Genomic DNA, 20,371 nt, shown 5'->3' with positions numbered 1-20,371 from the left:
TGCCTAACACGGGGACCTACAAATGAGTCAGGGCCTTTAGCTGGTCCTGCCTAACACGGGGACCTACAAATGAGTCAGGTCCTTTAGCTGGTCCTGCCTAACACGGGGACCTACAAATGAGTCAGGGCCTTTAGCTGGTCCTGCCTAACACGGGGACCTACAAATGAGTCAGGATCTTTAGCTGGTCCTGCCTAACACGGGGACCTACAAATGAGTCAGGATCTTTAGCTGGTCCTGCCTAACACGGGAACCTACAAATGAGTCAGGATCTTTAGCGGGTCCTGCCTAACACGGGGACCTACAAATGAGTCAGGATCTTTAGCTGGTCCTGCCTAACACGGGAACCTACAAATGAGTCAGGGTCTTTAGCTGGTCCTGCCTAACACGGGGACCTACAAATGAGTCAGGGCCTTTAGCTGGTCCTGCCTAACACGGGGACCTACAAATGAGTCAGGATCTTTAGCTGGTCCTGCCTAACACGGGGACCTACAAATGAGTCAGGGCCTTTAGCTGGTCCTGCCTAACACGGGGACCTACAAATGAGTCAGGGCCTTTAGCTGGTCCTGCCTAACACGGGGACCTACAAATGAGTCAGGGCCTTTAGCTGGTCCTGCCTAAAACGGGGACCTACAAATGAGTCAGGGCCTTTAGCTGGTCCTGCCTAACACGGGGACCTACAAATGAGTCAGGGCCTTTAGCTGGTCCTGCCTAACACGGGGACCTACAAATGAGTCAGGGCCTTTAGCTGGTCCTGCCTAACACGGGGACCTACAAATGAGTCAGGATCTTTAGCTGGTCCTGCCTAACACGGGGACCTACAAATGAGTCAGGGCCTTTAGCTGGTCCTGCCTAACACAGGGACCTACAAATGAGTCAGGGCCTTTAGCTGGTCCTGCCTAACACGGGGACCTACAAATGAGTCAGGGCCTTTAGCTGGTCCTGCCTAACACGGGGACCTACAAATGAGTCAGGGCCTTTAGCTGGTCCTGCCTAACACGGGGACCTACAAATGAGTCAGGGCCTTTAGCTGGTCCTGCCTAACACGGGGACCTACAAATGAGTCAGGATCTTTAGCTGGTCCTGCCTAACACAGGGACCTACAAATGAGTCAGGATCTTTAGCTGGTCCTGCCTAACACGGGAACCTACAAATGAGTCAGGATCTTTAGCTGGTCCTGCCTAACACGGGGACCTACAAATGAGTCAGGATCTTTAGCTGGTCCTGCCTAACACGGGAACCTACAAATGAGTCAGGGTCTTTAGCTGGTCCTGCCTAACACGGGGACCTACAAATGAGTCAGGGCCTTTAGCTGGTCCTGCCTAACACAGGGACCTACAAATGAGTCAGGGCCTTTAGCTGGTCCTGCCTAACACGGGGACCTACAAATGAGTCAGGATCTTTAGCTGGTCCTGCCTAACACGGGGACCTACAAATGAGTCAGGGCCTTTAGCTGGTCCTGCCTAACACGGGGACCTACAAATGAGTCAGGGCCTTTAGCTGGTCCTGCCTAACACGGGGACCTACAAATGAGTCAGGGCCTTTAGCTGGTCCTGCCTAACACGGGGACCTACAAATGAGTCAGGGCCTTTAGCTGGTCCTGCCTAACACGGGGACCTACAAATGAGTCAGGGCCTTTAGCTGGTCCTGCCTAACACAGGGACCTACAAATGAGTCAGGATCTTTAGCTGGTCCTGCCTAACACGGGGACATACAAATGAGTCAGGGCCTTTAGCTGGTCCTGCCTAACACAGGGACCTACAAATGAGTCAGGGCCTTTAGCTGGTCCTGCCTAACACAGGGACCTACAAATGAGTCAGGGCCTTTAACTGGTCCTGCCTAACACGGGGACCTACAAATGAGTCAGGGCCTTTAGCTGGTCCTGCCTAACACGGGGACCTACAAATGAGTCAGGGCCTTTAGCTGGTCCTGCCTAACACAGGGACCTACAAATGAGTCAGGATCTTTAGCTGGTCCTGCCTAACACGGGGACCTACAAATGAGTCAGGGCCTTTAGCTGGTCCTGCCTAACACGGGGACCTACAAATGAGTCAGGGCCTTTAGCTGGTCCTGCCTAACACGGGGACCTACAAATGAGTCAGGATCTTTAGCTGGTCCTGCCTAACACGGGGACCTACAAATGAGTCAGGGCCTTTAGCTGGTCCTGCCTAACACGGGGACCTACAAATGAGTCAGGATCTTTAGCTGGTCCTGCCTAACACGGGGACCTACAAATGAGTCAGGGCCTTTAGCTGGTCCTGCCTAACACGGGGACCTACAAATGAGTCAGGGCCTTTAGCTGGTCCTGCCTAACACGGGGACCTACAAATGAGTCAGGGCCTTTAGCTGGTCCTGCCTAACACGGGCACCTACAAATGAGTCAGGGCCTTTAGCTGGTCCTGCCTAACACGGGGACCTACAAATGAGTCAGGGCCTTTAGCTGGTCCTGCCTAACACGGGGACCTACAAATGAGTCAGGATCTTTAGCTGGTCCTGCCTAACACGGGGACCTACAAATGAGTCAGGGCCTTTAGCTGGTCCTGCCTAACACGGGGACCTACAAATGAGTCAGGATCTTTAGCTGGTCCTGCCTAACACGGGGACCTACAAATGAGTCAGGGCCTTTAGCTGGTCCTGCCTAACACGGGGACCTACAAATGAGTCAGGGCCTTTAGCTGGTCCTGCCTAACACGGGGACCTACAAATGAGTCAGGGCCTTTAGCTGGTCCTGCCTAACACGGGGACCTACAAATGAGTCAGGGCCTTTAGCTGGTCCTGCCTAACACGGGGACCTACAAATGAGTCAGGGCCTTTAGCTGGTCCTGCCTAACACGGGGATACGCATGAGGCACTAAGGCAGAGAACTGGGACTGAGTAAAAATGAAACAGGTAATGTCCAGAACTTTACTAAATAGGCTGACATGTTCACTTCAAGATTGATATTGTTGTTGTAGTAGTATTTTACTATTTTTAGATTAGCGCGCTTTGTGAAGCTTCAGCTGAAACAAAACAGTCGAAAACAGCCTCAGTGGTGTTCCTGGTGGTCCTCTCTTACCCTCCAGTTTCTTGAGCAGGAAGGACTTGCCGCTGCCCCACTGGGCGTACAGGCCCACACAGATAGGAGGCTGCATGGTGGGCTCACTGAGGATGTCTGCTAGGGCACTGCTGTACAGATCATACCCCAGCATGTCACCGTCAGACTCAGAAGGAGACAGGTGCTCTGACAGATAGGGAGAGGGAGAGAGAGGGGGAGAGAGAGAGAGAGAGAGAGAGAGAGAGAGAGAGAGAGGGAGAGAAGGGAACGGAGAGAGAGAGAGGGAGAGAAGGGAACGGAGAGAGAGAGAGAGAGAAAGAAGGGAACAGGGAGGGAGAGAGAGAGAGAGAGAGAGAGAAAGAAGGGAACAGGGAGGGAGAGAGAGAGAAAGAGAGAGAAGGGAATGGAGAGAGAGAGAAGGGAATGGAGAGAGAGAGTGTGAGTGGTCATAACTTCATAAATACCACAATTTATCCAAAATAAGAGTGAGCGAGCTAAACCTTCAGAGTAATGATTCATATTAACAGGTGACTTAAATAATAGCATTTGAATGTTATATTTTCTTTGTTACATTTTTCTTTCATAATAACAGGTTCATATTAAACACTAGAGTACTTCAACACTAGTTGACTATATCTGTTTTAATATGCATATCTTCATGATAAAGTATAATTTCTCACTGGCTCCAAATATCTGGGTGAGGATGCTTTTCTGGTGGGTGCAGTCAATGTTGTAAGGCGTCTCGCCGGCCTTGTTGGGGCGGTAGAGCAGGCGGCCATCTTTAGGGTTCCTCAGGAGGAGCTCAGCCAGCTTGCGGCTCCGCCCTCTGATGGCAATGTGAAGGGCTGTGTCTCCTTTCTGGACACGGGGAGAGAGAGATGATTAGAGTAGAGTAAAGTGGAGATGATAAGAGAAGAGTAGAGATGATTAGAGTAAAGTAAAGTGGAGATGATAAGAGAAGAGATGTTTAGAGTAGAGTAGAGATGTTTAGAGTAGAGTAGAGATGTTCAGAGTAGAGTAGACATGATTAGAGTAGACATGATTAGAGTAGAGTAGAGATGATTAGAATAGAGGTGATTAGAGTAGAGTAGAGATGATTAGAGAAGAGATGAGTAGAGTAGAGATGATTAGAGTAGAGATGATTAGAGTGGAGATAATTACAGTAGAGTAGGGGAGAGAGATGAGTAGAGTAGAGTAGGGGAGAGAGATGATTACAGTAGAGTAGGGGAGAGAGATGATTAGAGTAGAGTAGGGGAGAGAGATGATTACTGTAGAGTAGGGGAGAGAGATGATTAGAGTAGAGTAGGGGGGATAGATGATTACTGTAGAGTAGGGGAGAGAGATGATTACTGTAGAGTAGGGGAGAGAGATGATTACAGTAGAGTAGGGGAGAGAGATGATTACTGTAGAGTAGGGGAGAGAGATGATTAGAGTAGAGTAGGGGAGAGAGATGATTACAGTAGAGTAGGGGAGAGAGATGAGTAGAGTAGAGTAGGGGAGAGAGATGATTACAGTAGAGTAGGGGAGAGAGATGATTAGAGTAGAGTAGGGGAGAGAGATGATTACTGTAGAGTAGGGGAGAGAGATGATTAGAGTAGAGTAGGGGAGAGAGATGATTACTGTAGAGTAGGGGAGAGAGATGATTACTGTAGAGTAGGGGAGAGAGATGATTACAGTAGAGTAGGGGAGAGAGATGATTACAGTAGAGTAGGGGAGAGAGATGATTACTGTAGAGTAGGGGAGAGAGATGATTAGAGTAGAGTAGGGGAGAGAGATGAGTAGAGTAGAGTAGGGGAGAGAGATGATTACAGTAGAGTAGGGGAGAGAGATGATTAGAGTAGAGTAGGGGAGAGAGATGATTACTGTAGAGTAGGGGAGAGAGATGATTAGAGTAGAGTAGGGGAGAGAGATGATTACAGTAGAGTAGGGGAGTGAGATGATTACAGTAGAGTAGGGGAGAGAGATGATTACTGTAGAGTAGGGGAGAGAGATGATTACAGTAGACTATAGAAACTTTACAGTCACACACAATGTGGATATATATTTGTCACATCAGACATAAAACAGTAACATCATTCAAATGTCAAGAACGTTTTCCTTCCATTTAACTTTCCATCTCATAAGCAGTCTTGTGAAAAGCAAATTGACATCCAGGAAATTCTTTGGCTTGAATACAGAACCTGTGATGATATTTGAAAGACATAGGCTCTATATGTTGTGTTTCTCCAGTACCTTGTCGACAGCAGCCACCTTGGCCCCTCTGTGCAGGAGCAGCTCTACTATCTCAATGTTCCTCATCTTGGTGGCTTTGATCAGAGGGGTCTCTGAATCCTGAAACACACATCATCATCATCATCTCAGACCTAGAGAACATAAGCAAGCAAAGGTTTATTTGCAACTTTAATGACTTGTGAAAAAATCATTTTGAAACAAGGATAACTTCATCACGGTGTAGAATTTCAAGTGAAGAATTTATCATAGTGCAATGAAACAGCTGTGGCTGTTCCTTACCTTGGTGCAACTCTCAGTGTCCGGGTTGCACTGAAGGATGTCTCTCACCATGGTGCAGTTCCCCTTCTCTACTGCCCAGTAGAGAGCAGTCTTACTGTCCTGTTTAGCACAGTTGAGAACATGGTCGTATTCATTAAATCAATGCAAATGTTCTTTGTCACTTGCTTTGTAAAAAACTGGTGTAGATTATACACTGAAATGCTTACTTACGGGTCCTTTTCTAACAATGCAGAGATAAAGATTAGAATCATGACATGTGGAATAAATGCACAGCGAATAGCGAATAACAGGCACCAAACAGAACAAAACTGACAGAAACAGGGAGGGACTACCTGAATATGCCCAATAAAAAAATGCTCGTTTTTGTTTTCCATTGTAAAACGTTTTGCTACAGTGTGCCCTAATGAATGGGACCAGTATTGGCATGACGATAGATCAAATAAATGTTAAAGGCCCAGTGCAGTCAAAAATGAGATTTTTCTGTGTTACATATATTTCCACACTGAGGTTGAAATAATACTGTATAATTGTTTTAAAAAATGATGACAATGCCCTTTTAGTGTAAGAGCTGTTTGAAAAGATGCATAAAACTTTCAGCCTGTTTTGGTGGGATGGAGTTTTGGCCTGCCTTGTGACATCACCAGGTAAAATTAGTTAATAGACCAATAAGAGAGAGAGTTCCAAACCGCTCTGCCAATAACAGGTTGTTTTCCGTTTTCCGCTCCCTACTTAGACCACTCCCAGACAGTCCTAGCTAAACTCTTGCTTGAGAAATTGCTCTTTGCTAAGAAGCTGTTTTTTGTGTTTTCAATTAAAATGGTAAAAAAAAAAAAAATCACAGTAAGGTACTTCGTTGTTACCCAGAAATGATTTGATATGGAGATAGAAACGGCTGCATTTGACTTTTAACAATGTGGATGTGTCACATTAGAGACTCCTACCTGTCCCCTGACGTCAATGTCGGCATATTTGTTCAGAAGGGCTCTGACGATCTCCACATGTCCTCCTCGCACTGCTCCAATCAGCACCGTCTCCCCACTCTGTGTGACACACACAGGAAACACCACAGGCTTTCACTACAGAGAACACACACTGAATCATCACAGAACAGAGGAGACAGACTATACTGTAGAGCAGCTGATGATACTGTTACCATTTATCCATATATCATGACTTTTATCATTCAGGTTGATTTAATCATGTCTAGACTCTGTGTATTGGCAGGGTTGTCAGGGCAACACTTCAGCTAATCTTTAGTGACTGGTGATGGTTGCCTACCCTGTCTGGTACGTTGACCCTCCTTTAAACTAACCATCTTTACCTACATTATGTATCTCTTCCTATCTAGTCTATAGCAGTGGGCACCAACCTTTTCTGAGTCAAGATCCCTTTCACAGTCAAAAAGCAAACTGAGATCTACTGCTCAGATTTGATTTTTTTTACATGAACCCCACACAAACAGTTCTGTAGGAATGAGGTTTCAGCAGTAGGCCTAATACATATCACAGCATATTGGCTATATGCCTGGCCTGACAATATTGTTAATCAGACCATATTATATTTCAAAACTCGAGCTTTGATAACAAAATAGATCCGTTGGTTTAGCACTTGTGAGGCACTGTGGAGCATGAATTGAAATCATTTTGATTTTATTTTACTGGACTGATGGTGCCTGCATCTGATGGTCAACGAGGTCAAATCACAACGTCCATGATCTTCAGGTTGAAAAGTCAGAGCTCTAGAAAGATGCCCGAGTTTCCGACTTGAATTTCGAGTTGAAAGCGATTTTTCGTTCAAAACGATTTTCCCAACCGCCTTTTACGGTCCCTGCTCTCTTCTTCCTTTCCTCTGGTGAGACTAACCAGAGAGAGGGGACACCGTCTTCTACCTGCTCTCTCCTTCCTTTCCTCTGGTGAGACTGCCCAGAGAGATGGGACACCGTCTTCTACCTGCTCTCTTCTTCCTTTCCTCTGGTGAGACTGACCAGAGAGAGGTGAGACTGACCAGAGAGAGGGGACACCGTCTTCTACCTGCTCTCTCCTTCCTTTCCTCTGGTGAGACTGACCAGAGAGATGGGACACCGTATTCTACCTGCTCTCTCCTTCCTTTCCTCTGGTGAGACTGACCAGAGAGAGGGGACACCGTCTTCTACCTGCTTTCTCCTTCCTTTCCTCTGGTGAGACTAACCAGAGAGATGGGATACCGTCTTCTACCTGCTCTCTTCTTCCTTTCCTCTGGTGAGACTGACCAGAGAGAGGTGAGACTGACCAGAGAGAGGGGACACCGTCTTCTACCTGCTCTCTCCTTCCTTTCCTCTGGTGAGACTAACCAGAGAGATGGGACACCGTCTTCTACCTGCTCTCTCCTTCCTTTCCTCTGGTGACACTGACCAGAGAGAGGGGACACCGTCTTCTACCTGCTCTCTTCTTCCTTTCCTCTGGTGAGACTGACCAGAGAGAGGGGACACCGTCTTCTACCTGCTCTCTCCTTCCTTTCCTCTGGTGAGACTGACCAGAGAGAGGGGACACCGTCTTCTACCTGCTCTCTCCTTCCTTTCCTCTGGTGAGACTGACCAGAGAGATGGGACACCGTCTTCTACCTGCTCTCTTCTTCCTTTCCTCTGGTGAGACTGACCAAAGAGGTGAGACTGACCAGAGAGAGGGGACACCGTCTTCTACCTGCGCTCTCCTTCCTTTCCTCTGGTGAGACTGACCAGAGAGATGGGACACCGTCTTCTACCTGCTCTCTTCTTCCTTTCCTCTGGTGAGACTAACCAGAGAGATGGGACACCGTCTTCTACCTGCTCTCTTCTTCCTTTCCTCTGGTGAGACTAACCAGAGATGGGACACCGCCTTCTACCTGCTCTCTTCTTCCTTTCCTCTGGTGAGACTAACCAGAGAGAGGTGAGACTGACCAGAGAGAGGGGACACCGTCTTCTACCTGCTCTCTCCTTCCTTTCCACTGGTGAGACTGACCAGAGAGAGGGGACACCGTCTTCTACCTGCTCTCTCCTTCCTTTCCTCTGGTGAGACTGACCAGAGAGAGGTGAGACTGACCAGAGAGAGGGGACACCGTCTTCTACCTGCTCTCTCCTTCCTTTCCTCTGGTGAGACTGACCAGAGAGAGGGGACACCGTCTTCTACCTGCTTTCTCCTTCCTTTCCTCTGGTGAGACTAACCAGAGAGATGGGATACCGTCTTCTACCTGCTCTCTTCTTCCTTTCCTCTGGTGAGACTGACCAGAGAGAGGTGAGACTGACCAGAGAGAGGGGACACCGTCTTCTACCTGCTCTCTCCTTCCTTTCCTCTGGTGAGACTAACCAGAGAGATGGGACACCGTCTTCTACCTGCTCTCTCCTTCCTTTCCTCTGGTGACACTGACCAGAGAGAGGGGACACCGTCTTCTACCTGCTCTCTTCTTCCTTTCCTCTGGTGAGACTGACCAGAGAGAGGGGACACCGTCTTCTACCTGCTCTCTCCTTCCTTTCCTCTGGTGAGACTAACCAGAGAGATGGGACACCGTCTTCTACCTGCTCTCTCCTTCCTTTCCTCTGGTGACACTGACCAGAGAGGGGACACCGTCTTCTACCTGCTCTCTTCTTCCTTTCCTCTGGTGAGACTGACCAGAGAGAGGGGACACCGTCTTCTACCTGCTCCCTCCTTCCTTTCCTCTGGTGAGACTGACCAGAGAGAGGGGACACCGTCTTCTACCTGCTCTCTCCTTCCTTTCCTCTGGTGAGACTGACCAGAGAGATGGGACACCGTCTTCTACCTGCTCTCTTCTTCCTTTCCTCTGGTGAGACTGACCAAAGAGGTGAGACTGACCAGAGAGAGGGGACACCGTCTTCTACCTGCGCTCTCCTTCCTTTCCTCTGGTGAGACTGACCAGAGAGATGGGACACCGTCTTCTACCTGCTCTCTTCTTCCTTTCCTCTGGTGAGACTAACCAGAGAGATGGGACACCGTCTTCTACCTGCTCTCTTCTTCCTTTCCTCTGGTGAGACTAACCAGAGATGGGACACCGCCTTCTACCTGCTCTCTTCTTCCTTTCCTCTGGTGAGACTAACCAGAGAGAGGTGAGACTGACCAGAGAGAGGGGACACCGTCTTCTACCTGCTCTCTCCTTCCTTTCCACTGGTGACACTGACCAGAGAGAGGGGACACCGTCTTCTACCTGCTCTCTTCTTCCTTTCCTCTGGTGAGACTGACCAGAGAGAGGGGACACCGTCTTCTACCTGCTCTCTCCTTCCTTTCCTCTGGTGAGACTGACCAGAGAGAGGGGACACCGTCTTCTACCTGCTCTCTCCTTCCTTTCCTCTGGTGAGACTGACCAGAGAGATGGGACACCGTCTTCTACCTGCTCTCTTCTTCCTTTCCTCTGGTGAGACTGACCAAAGAGGTGAGACTGACCAGAGAGAGGGGACACCGTCTTCTACCTGCGCTCTCCTTCCTTTCCTCTGGTGAGACTGACCAGAGAGATGGGACACCGTCTTCTACCTGCTCTCTTCTTCCTTTCCTCTGGTGAGACTAACCAGAGAGATGGGACACCGTCTTCTACCTGCTCTCTTCTTCCTTTCCTCTGGTGAGACTAACCAGAGATGGGACACCGCCTTCTACCTGCTCTCTTCTTCCTTTCCTCTGGTGAGACTGACCAGAGGGACAGTCTTCTACCTGCTCTCTCCTTCCTTTCCTCTGTGAGACTGACCAGAGAGAGGGGACACCGTCTTCTACCTGCTTTCTCCTTCCTTTCCTCTGGTGAGACTAACCAGAGAGATGGGATACCGTCTTCTACCTGCTCTCTTCTTCCTTTCCTCTGGTGAGACTGACCAGAGAGAGGTGAGACTGACCAGAGAGAGGGGACACCGTCTTCTACCTGCTCTCTCCTTCCTTTCCTCTGGTGAGACTAACCAGAGAGATGGGACACCGTCTTCTACCTGCTCTCTCCTTCCTTTCCTCTGGTGACACTGACCAGAGAGAGGGGACACCGTCTTCTACCTGCTCTCTTCTTCCTTTCCTCTGGTGAGACTGACCCAGAGAGGGACACCGTCTTCTACCTGCTCTCTCCTTCCTTTCCTCTGGTGAGACTGACCAGAGAGAGGGGACACCGTCTTCTACCTGCTCTCTCCTTCCTTTCCTCTGGTGAGACTGACCAGAGAGATGGGACACCGTCTTCTACCTGCTCTCTTCTTCCTTTCCTCTGGTGAGACTGACCAAAGAGGTGAGACTGACCAGAGACCAGAGGGGACACCGTCTTCTACCTGCGCTCTCCTTCCTTTCCTCTGGTGAGACTGACCAGAGAGATGGGACACCGTCTTCTACCTGCTCTCTTCTTCCTTTCCTCTGGTGAGACTAACCAGAGAGATGGGACACCGTCTTCTACCTGCTCTCTTCTTCCTTTCCTCTGGTGAGACTAACCAGAGATGGGACACCGCCTTCTACCTGCTCTCTTCTTCCTTTCCTCTGGTGAGACTAACCAGAGAGAGGTGAGACTGACCAGAGAGAGGGGACACCGTCTTCTACCTGCTCTCTCCTTCCTTTCCACTGGTGAGACTGACCAGAGAGAGGGGACACCGTCTTCTACCTGCTCTCTCCTTCCTTTCCTCTGGTGAGACTGACCAGAGAGAGGTGAGACTGACCAGAGAGAGGGGACACCGTCTTCTACCTGCTCTCTCCTTCCTTTCCTCTGGTGAGACTGACCAGAGAGAGGGGACACCGTCTTCTACCTGCTCTCTTCTTCCTTTCCTCTGGTGAGACTGACCAAAGAGGTGAGACTGACCAGAGAGAGGGGACACCGTCTTCTACCTGCGCTCTCCTTCCTTTCCTCTGGTGAGACTGACCAGAGAGATGGGACACCGTCTTCTACCTGCTCTCTTCATCCTTTCCTCTGGTGAGACTAACCAGAGATGGGACACCGCCTTCTACCTGCTCTCTTCTTCCTTTCCTCTGGTGAGACTGACCAGAGAGAGGTGAGACTGACCAGAGAGAGGGGACACCGTCTTCTACCTGCTCTCTCCTTCCTTTCCTCTGGTGAGACTGACCAGAGAGAGGGGACACCGTCTTCTACCTGCTTTCTCCTTCCTTTCCTCTGGTGAGACTAACCAGAGAGATGGGATACCGTCTTCTACCTGCTCTCTTCTTCCTTTCCTCTGGTGAGACTGACCAGAGAGAGGTGAGACTGACCAGAGAGAGGGGACACCGTCTTCTACCTGCTCTCTCCTTCCTTTCCTCTGGTGAGACTAACCAGAGAGATGGGACACCGTCTTCTACCTGCTCTCTCCTTCCTTTCCTCTGGTGACACTGACCAGAGAGAGGGGACACCGTCTTCTACCTGCTCTCTTCTTCCTTTCCTCTGGTGAGACTGACCAGAGAGAGGGGACACCGTCTTCTACCTGCTCTCTCCTTCCTTTCCTCTGGTGAGACTGACCAGAGAGAGGGGACACCGTCTTCTACCTGCTCTCTCCTTCCTTTCCTCTGGTGAGACTGACCAGAGAGATGGGACACCGTCTTCTACCTGCTCTCTTCTTCCTTTCCTCTGGTGAGACTGACCAAAGAGGTGAGACTGACCAGAGAGAGGGGACACCGTCTTCTACCTGCGCTCTCCTTCCTTTCCTCTGGTGAGACTGACCAGAGAGATGGGACACCGTCTTCTACCTGCTCTCTTCTTCCTTTCCTCTGGTGAGACTAACCAGAGAGATGGGACACCGTCTTCTACCTGCTCTCTTCTTCCTTTCCTCTGGTGAGACTAACCAGAGATGGGACACCGCCTTCTACCTGCTCTCTTCTTCCTTTCCTCTGGTGAGACTAACCAGAGAGAGGTGAGACTGACCAGAGAGAGGGGACACCGTCTTCTACCTGCTCTCTCCTTCCTTTCCACTGGTGAGACTGACCAGAGAGAGGGGACACCGTCTTCTACCTGCTCTCTCCTTCCTTTCCTCTGGTGAGACTGACCAGAGAGAGGTGAGACTGACCAGAGAGAGGGGACACCGTCTTCTACCTGCTCTCTCCTTCCTTTCCTCTGGTGAGACTGACCAGAGAGGGGACACCGTCTTCTACCTGCTTTCTCCTTCCTTTCCTCTGGTGAGACTAACCAGAGAGATGGGATACCGTCTTCTACCTGCTCTCTTCTTCCTTTCCTCTGGTGAGACTGACCAGAGAGAGGTGAGACTGACCAGAGAGAGGGGACACCGTCTTCTACCTGCTCTCTCCTTCCTTTCCTCTGGTGAGACTAACCAGAGAGATGGGACACCGTCTTCTACCTGCTCTCTCCTTCCTTTCCTCTGGTGACACTGACCAGAGAGAGGGGACACCGTCTTCTACCTGCTCTCTTCTTCCTTTCCTCTGGTGAGACTGACCAGAGAGAGGGGACACCGTCTTCTACCTGCTCTCTCCTTCCTTTCCTCTGGTGAGACTAACCAGAGAGATGGGACACCGTCTTCTACCTGCTCTCTCCTTCCTTTCCTCTGGTGACACTGACCAGAGAGGGGACACCGTCTTCTACCTGCTCTCTTCTTCCTTTCCTCTGGTGAGACTGACCAGAGAGAGGGGACACCGTCTTCTACCTGCTCCCTCCTTCCTTTCCTCTGGTGAGACTGACCAGAGAGAGGGGACACCGTCTTCTACCTGCTCTCTCCTTCCTTTCCTCTGGTGAGACTGACCAGAGAGATGGGACACCGTCTTCTACCTGCTCTCTTCTTCCTTTCCTCTGGTGAGACTGACCAAAGAGGTGAGACTGACCAGAGAGAGGGGACACCGTCTTCTACCTGCGCTCTCCTTCCTTTCCTCTGGTGAGACTGACCAGAGAGATGGGACACCGTCTTCTACCTGCTCTCTTCTTCCTTTCCTCTGGTGAGACTAACCAGAGAGATGGGACACCGTCTTCTACCTGCTCTCTTCTTCCTTTCCTCTGGTGAGACTAACCAGAGATGGGACACCGCCTTCTACCTGCTCTCTTCTTCCTTTCCTCTGGTGAGACTAACCAGAGAGAGGTGAGACTGACCAGAGAGAGGGGACACCGTCTTCTACCTGCTCTCTCCTTCCTTTCCACTGGTGACACTGACCAGAGAGAGGGGACACCGTCTTCTACCTGCTCTCTTCTTCCTTTCCTCTGGTGAGACTGACCAGAGAGAGGGGACACCGTCTTCTACCTGCTCTCTCCTTCCTTTCCTCTGGTGAGACTGACCAGAGAGAGGGGACACCGTCTTCTACCTGCTCTCTCCTTCCTTTCCTCTGGTGAGACTGACCAGAGAGATGGGACACCGTCTTCTACCTGCTCTCTTCTTCCTTTCCTCTGGTGAGACTGACCAAAAGAGTGAGACTGACCAGAGAGAGGGGACACCGTCTTCTACCTGCGCTCTCCTTCCTTTCCTCTGGTGAGACTGACCAGAGAGATGGGACACCGTCTTCTACCTGCTCTCTTCTTCCTTTCCTCTGGTGAGACTAACCAGAGAGATGGGACACCGTCTTCTACCTGCTCTCTTCTTCCTTTCCTCTGGTGAGACTAACCAGAGATGGGACACCGCCTTCTACCTGCTCTCTTCTTCCTTTCCTCTGGTGAGACTGACCAGAGAGGTGAGACTGACCAGAGAGAGGGGACACCGTCTTCTACCTGCTCTCTCCTTCCTTTCCTCTGGTGAGACTGACCAGAGAGGGGACACCGTCTTCTACCTGCTTTCTCCTTCCTTTCCTCTGGTGAGACTAACCAGAGATGGGACACCGTCTTCTACCTGCTCTCTTCTTCCTTTCCTCTGGTGAGACTGACCAGAGAGAGGTGAGACTGACCAGAGAGAGGGGACACCGTCTTCTACCTGCTCTCTCCTTCCTTTCCTCTGGTGAGACTAACCAGAGAGATGGGACACCGTCTTCTACCTGCTCTCTCCTTCCTTTCCTCTGGTGACACTGACCAGAGAGAGGGGACACCGTCTTCTACCTGCTCTCTTCTTCCTTTCCTCTGGTGAGACTGACCAGAGAGAGGGGACACCGTCTTCTACCTGCTCTCTCCTTCCTTTCCTCTGGTGAGACTAACCAGAGAGATGGGACACCGTCTTCTACCTGCTCTCTCCTTCCTTTCCTCTGGTGACACTGACCAGAGAGAGGGGACACCGTCTTCTACCTGCTCTCTTCTTCCTTTCCTCTGGTGAGACTGACCAGAGAGAGGGACACCGTCTTCTACCTGCTCCCTCCTTCCTTTCCTCTGGTGAGACTGACCAGAGAGAGGGGACACCGTCTTCTACCTGCTCTCTCCTTCCTTTCCTCTGGTGAGACTGACCAGAGAGATGGGACACCGTCTTCTACCTGCTCTCTTCTTCCTTTCCTCTGGTGAGACTGACCAAAGAGGTGAGACTGACCAGAGAGAGGGGACACCGTCTTCTACCTGCGCTCTCCTTCCTTTCCTCTGGTGAGACTGACCAGAGAGATGGGACACCGTCTTCTACCTGCTCTCTTCTTCCTTTCCTCTGGTGAGACTAACCAGAGAGATGGGACACCGTCTTCTACCTGCTCTCTTCTTCCTTTCCTCTGGTGAGACTAACCAGAGATGGGACACCGCCTTCTACCTGCTCTCTTCTTCCTTTCCTCTGGTGAGACTAACCAGAGAGAGGTGAGACTGACCAGAGAGAGGGGACACCGTCTTCTACCTGCTCTCTCCTTCCTTTCCTCTGGTGACACTGACCAGAGAGAGGGGACACCGTCTTCTACCTGCTCTCTTCTTCCTTTCCTCTGGTGAGACTGACCAGAGAGAGGGGACACAGTCTTCTACCTGCTCTCTCCTTCCTTTCCTCTGGTGAGACTAACCAGAGAGATGGGACACCGTCTTCTACCTGCTCTCTCCTTCCTTTCCTCTGGTGACACTGACCAGAGAGAGGGGACACCGTCTTCTACCTGCTCTCTTCTTCCTTTCCTCTGGTGAGACTGACCAGAGAGAGGGGACACCGTCTTCTACCTGCTCCCTCCTTCCTTTCCTCTGGTGAGACTGACCAGAGAGAGGGGACACCGTCTTCTACCTGCTCTCTCCTTCCTTTCCTCTGGTGAGACTGACCAGAGAGATGGGACACCGTCTTCTACCTGCTCTCTTCTTCCTTTCCTCTGGTGAGACTGACCAAAGAGGTGAGACTGACCAGAGAGAGGGGACACCGTCTTCTACCTGCGCTCTCCTTCCTTTCCTCTGGTGAGACTGACCAGAGAGATGGGACACCGTCTTCTACCTGCTCTCTTCTTCCTTTCCTCTGGTGAGACTAACCAGAGAGATGGGACACCGTCTTCTACCTGCTCTCTTCTTCCTTTCCTCTGGTGAGACTAACCAGAGATGGGACACCGCCTTCTACCTGCTCTCTTCTTCCTTTCCTCTGGTGAGACTAACCAGAGAGAGGTGAGACTGACCAGAGAGAGGGGACACCGTCTTCTACCTGCTCTCTCCTTCCTTTCCACTGGTGAGACTGACCAGAGAGAGGGGACACCGTCTTCTACCTGCTCTCTCCTTCCTTTCCTCTGGTGAGACTGACCAGAGAGGTGAGACTGACCAGAGAGAGGGGACACCGTCTTCTACCTGCTCTCTCCTTCCTTTCCACTGGTGAGACTGACCAGAGAGAGGGGACACCGTCTTCTACCTGCTCTCTCCTTCCTTTCCTCTGGTGAGACTAACCAGAGAGATGGGATACCGTCTTCTACCTGCTCTCTTCTTCCTTTCCTCTGGTGAGACTGACCAGAGAGAGGTGAGACTGACCAGAGAGAGGGGACACCGTCTTCTACCTGCTCTCTCCTTCCTTTCCTCTGGTGAGACTAACCAGAGAGATGGGACACCGTCTTCTACCTGCTCTCTCCTTCCTTTCCTCTGGTGACACTGACCAGAGAGAGGGGACACCGTCTTCTACCTGCTCTCTTCTTCCTTTCCTCTGGTGAGACTGACCAGAGAGATGGGGGACACCGTCTTCTACCTGCTCTCTCCTTCCTTTCCTCTGGTGAGACTAACCAGAGATGGGACACTAGTCTTCTACCTGCTCTCTCCTTCCTTTCCTCTGGTAAGACTGACCAGAGAGAGGTGAGACTAACCAGAGAGATGGGACACCGTCTTCTACCTGCTCTCTTCTTTCTTTCCTCTGGTGAGACTAACCAGAGAGATGGGACACCGTCTTCTACCTGCTCTCTCCTTCCTTTCCTCTGGTGAGACTAACCAGAGAGATGGGACACCGTCTTCTACCTGCTCTCTTCTTCCTTTCCTCTGGTGAGACTGACCAGAGAGGGGACACCCTCTTCTAGGTGAGACTGACCAGAGAGAGGGGACACCGTCTTCTACCTGCTCTCTCCTTCCTTTCCTCTGGTGAGATTGACCAGAGAGAGGGGACACCGTCTTCTACCTGCTCTCTCCTTCCTTTCCTCTGCTGAGACTGACCAGAGAGAGGTGAGACTGACCAGAGAGATGGGACACCGTCTTCTACCTGCTCTCTCCTTCCTTTCCTCTGGTGAGACTGACCAGAGAGAGGGGACACCGTCTTCTACCTGCTCTCTCCTTCCTTTCCTCTGGTGAGACTGACCAGAGAGAGGGGACACCGTCTTCTACCTGCTCTCTTCTTCCTTTCCTCTGGTGAGACTGACCAGAGAGAGGGGACACCGTCTTCTACCTGCTCCCTCCTTCCTTTCCTCTGGTGAGACTGACCAGAGAGAGGGGACACCGTCTTCTACCTGCTCTCTCCTTCCTTTCCTCTGGTGAGACTGACCAGAGAGATGGGACACCGTCTTCTACCTGCTCTCTTCTTCCTTTCCTCTGGTGAGACTGACCAAAGAGGTGAGACTGACCAGAGAGAGGGGACACCGTCTTCTACCTGCGCTCTCCTTCCTTTCCTCTGGTGAGACTGACCAGAGAGATGGGACACCGTCTTCTACCTGCTCTCTTCTTCCTTTCCTCTGGTGAGACTAACCAGAGATGGGCGTCTTCTACCTGCTCTCTTCTTCCTTTCCTCTGGTGAGACTAACCAGAGATGGGACACCGCCTTCTACCTGCTCTCTTCTTCCTTTCCTCTGGTGAGACTAACCAGAGAGAGGTGAGACTGACCAGAGAGAGGGGACACCGTCTTCTACCTGCTCTCTCCTTCCTTTCCACTGGTGAGACTGACCAGAGAGAGGGGACACCGTCTTCTACCTGCTCTCTCCTTCCTTTCCTCTGGTGAGACTGACCAGAGAGAGGTGAGACTGACCAGAGAGAGGGGACACCGTCTTCTACCTGCTCTCTCCTTCCTTTCCACTGGTGAGACTGACCAGAGAGAGGGGACACCGTCTTCTACCTGCTCTCTCCTTCCTTTCCTCTGGTGAGACTAACCAGAGAGATGGGATACCGTCTTCTACCTGCTCTCTTCTTCCTTTCCTCTGGTGAGACTGACCAGAGAGAGGTGAGACTGACCAGAGAGAGGGGACACCGTCTTCTACCTGCTCTCTCCTTCCTTTCCTCTGGTGAGACTAACCAGAGAGATGGGACACCGTCTTCTACCTGCTCTCTCCTTCCTTTCCTCTGGTGACACTGACCAGAGAGAGGGGACACCGTCTTCTACCTGCTCTCTTCTTCCTTTCCTCTGGTGAGACTGACCAGAGAGAGGGGACACCGTCTTCTACCTGCTCTCTCCTTCCTTTCCTCTGGTGAGACTAACCAGAGAGATGGGACACAGTCTTCTACCTGCTCTCTCCTTCCTTTCCTCTGGTAAGACTGACCAGAGAGAGGTGAGACTAACCAGAGAGATGGGACACCGTCTTCTACCTGCTCTCTTCTTTCTTTCCTCTGGTGAGACTAACCAGAGAGATGGGACACCGTCTTCTACCTGCTCTCTCCTTCCTTTCCTCTGGTGAGACTAACCAGAGAGATGGGACACCGTCTTCTACCTGCTCTCTTCTTCCTTTCCTCTGGTGAGACTGACCAGAGAGAGGGGACACCCTCTTCTACCTGCTCTCTCCTTCCTTTCCTCTGGTGAGACTGACCAGAGAGAGGGGACACCGTCTTCTACCTGCTCTCTCCTTCCTTTCCTCTGGTGAGATTGACCAGAGAGAGGGGACACCGTCTTCTACCTGCTCTCTCCTTCCTTTCCTCTGCTGAGACTGACCAGAGAGAGGTGAGACTGACCAGAGAGATGGGACACCGTCTTCTACCTGCTCTCTCCTTCCTTTCCTCTGGTGAGACTGACCAGAGAGAGGGGACACCGTCTTCTACCTGCTCTCTCCTTCCTTTCCTCTGGTGAGACTGACCAGAGAGAGGGGACACCGTCTTCTACCTGCTCTCTTCTTCCTTTCCTCTGCTGAGACTGACCAGAGAGAGGTGAGACTGACCAGAGAGATGGGACACAGTCTTCCACCTGATGGCAAAACTTGAGTCGCACCGCATCTGCCTCATGTACAAAATCATGTTGTTCCTATAACCAGAGAAAGTTAAATATATTCCTTAATATTAAAAATCGACACGACACGGCGAGCTGCTAATAATGATAAAACGCAGGGCTGTCGATACCTGGCTACTCATTCATTACAGCTGCAGCCCGAGTGGAAGTACGGAGAAGCAGCTTTTAGTAATAGTGTTGAATAAAAACAGTGACAGTGCTGAAAAACAACTTAAACATGAACTCAGTCATTTAACCAGCAGCTCTTTGCTGTATTCATTGACAGCCTCTCTGTGGTCATGTTTTTAAAAGTTATTCAATCTTATGTAGGCTACTAGACTATGGCTGTGGCCAGGGTCACGGAAGCTATCCGATTGGGCAGCGCAGCAGGTGCACTCGATTTAGTCACAGATTTGCCAGTCCGCCGGGTAGGCGGAGTTTGTGTCATGGGAACACTTTGCTTACCCGGTGTGCAGGACTTTTGAATCAAGTGCAGCTACTGGCAACAGCTCAACACGAAAAAAAGAGTGCAAGACTTTATCGTTCATTGGCTTTTCTACAGAAATATTTGGTGATCGACTAGGAATGTCTTGAAGATAAACCGGTTGGCAACCACTGGTCTATATCTGTCACGTGTGCTCCCTCTCCGGCCTCTAGGTCACCAGGCCGATCGTTATGGCGGACTCCTGTCACCATCGTTACGTTACGCGCACCTGCACATCATCAGACTCACCTGGACTCCATCACCTCCCTGATTACCTTCCCTATATATATAGTGACTTTGGTTCCTTCCCCAGGCGTTATTGTTTCTGTTCCAGTGTCATGTCTGTGCCTTGTTTGTGTTTCTTAGTTTTGTATTATGTTGTGTTTATTTATTAAAACACTCGCTCCCTGAACTTGCTTCCCGACTCTTAGCGCAAATCACTACAATAGTATACAGCCTGTGTTGTTGTCACCTACCCTGTCTGGTATGTTGACGTAGGTGCCAGCATCCAGCAGGTCCTGTACTATCTCAGTGTAGCCCTCCTTGGCAGCGATCATCAGGGCTGTGTTGCCGTCCTTGTCTGTCATGTTGACATTGGGGTTCCTCTTCAGAAGCTCCTTCACCACCTCATTGAAACCACCCCGCACCGCCACGATTAGAGCTGTCATGGAATTCTGATAGGGGGAGAAGAACAGTCTGTTTTAACACAATGCTGATAGGGGGAGAAGAACAGTCTGTTTTAGCACAATGCTGATAGGGGGAGAAGAACAGTCTGTTTTAACACAATGCTGATAGGGGGAGAAGAACAGTCTGTTTTAGCACAATGCTGATAGGGGGAGAAGAACAGTCTGTTTTAGCACAATGCTGATAGGGGGAGAAGAACAGTCTGTTTTAACACAATGCTGATAGGGGGAGAAGAACAGTCTGTTTTAGCACAATGCTGATAGGGGGAGAAGAACAGTCTGTTTTAGCACAATGCTGATAGGGGGAGAAGAAC

General features: G+C 50.6%; 1 protein-coding gene across 5 annotated transcripts in view; it reads right to left on the bottom strand.

The window, feature by feature from the left end:
• The window catches only part of LOC115146513 (kinase D-interacting substrate of 220 kDa B-like), a 162,120-nt gene that overhangs the window by 83,638 nt on the left and 58,111 nt on the right, over positions 1–20,371 (bottom strand). For all 5 annotated transcript variants that reach the window (XM_065004308.1, XM_065004311.1, XM_065004310.1 and 2 more), the window contains exons 8-13: positions 19,851–20,048; positions 6,484–6,582; positions 5,543–5,641; positions 5,264–5,362; positions 3,712–3,889; positions 3,053–3,217 (exon numbers count right to left, since the gene is read on the bottom strand). In XM_065004308.1, coding sequence (XP_064860380.1) covers positions 3,053–3,217; positions 3,712–3,889; positions 5,264–5,362; positions 5,543–5,641; positions 6,484–6,582; positions 19,851–20,048 — 838 coding nt within the window. The remainder of the gene's footprint in view (positions 1–3,052; positions 3,218–3,711; positions 3,890–5,263; positions 5,363–5,542; positions 5,642–6,483; positions 6,583–19,850; positions 20,049–20,371) is intronic.

Source organism: Oncorhynchus nerka, linkage group LG18 (genome assembly GCF_034236695.1).
Source record: "Oncorhynchus nerka isolate Pitt River linkage group LG18, Oner_Uvic_2.0, whole genome shotgun sequence".
Lineage (NCBI taxonomy): Eukaryota > Metazoa > Chordata > Actinopteri > Salmoniformes > Salmonidae > Oncorhynchus > Oncorhynchus nerka.
This window is presented reverse-complemented; position numbering and strand designations above follow the sequence as displayed.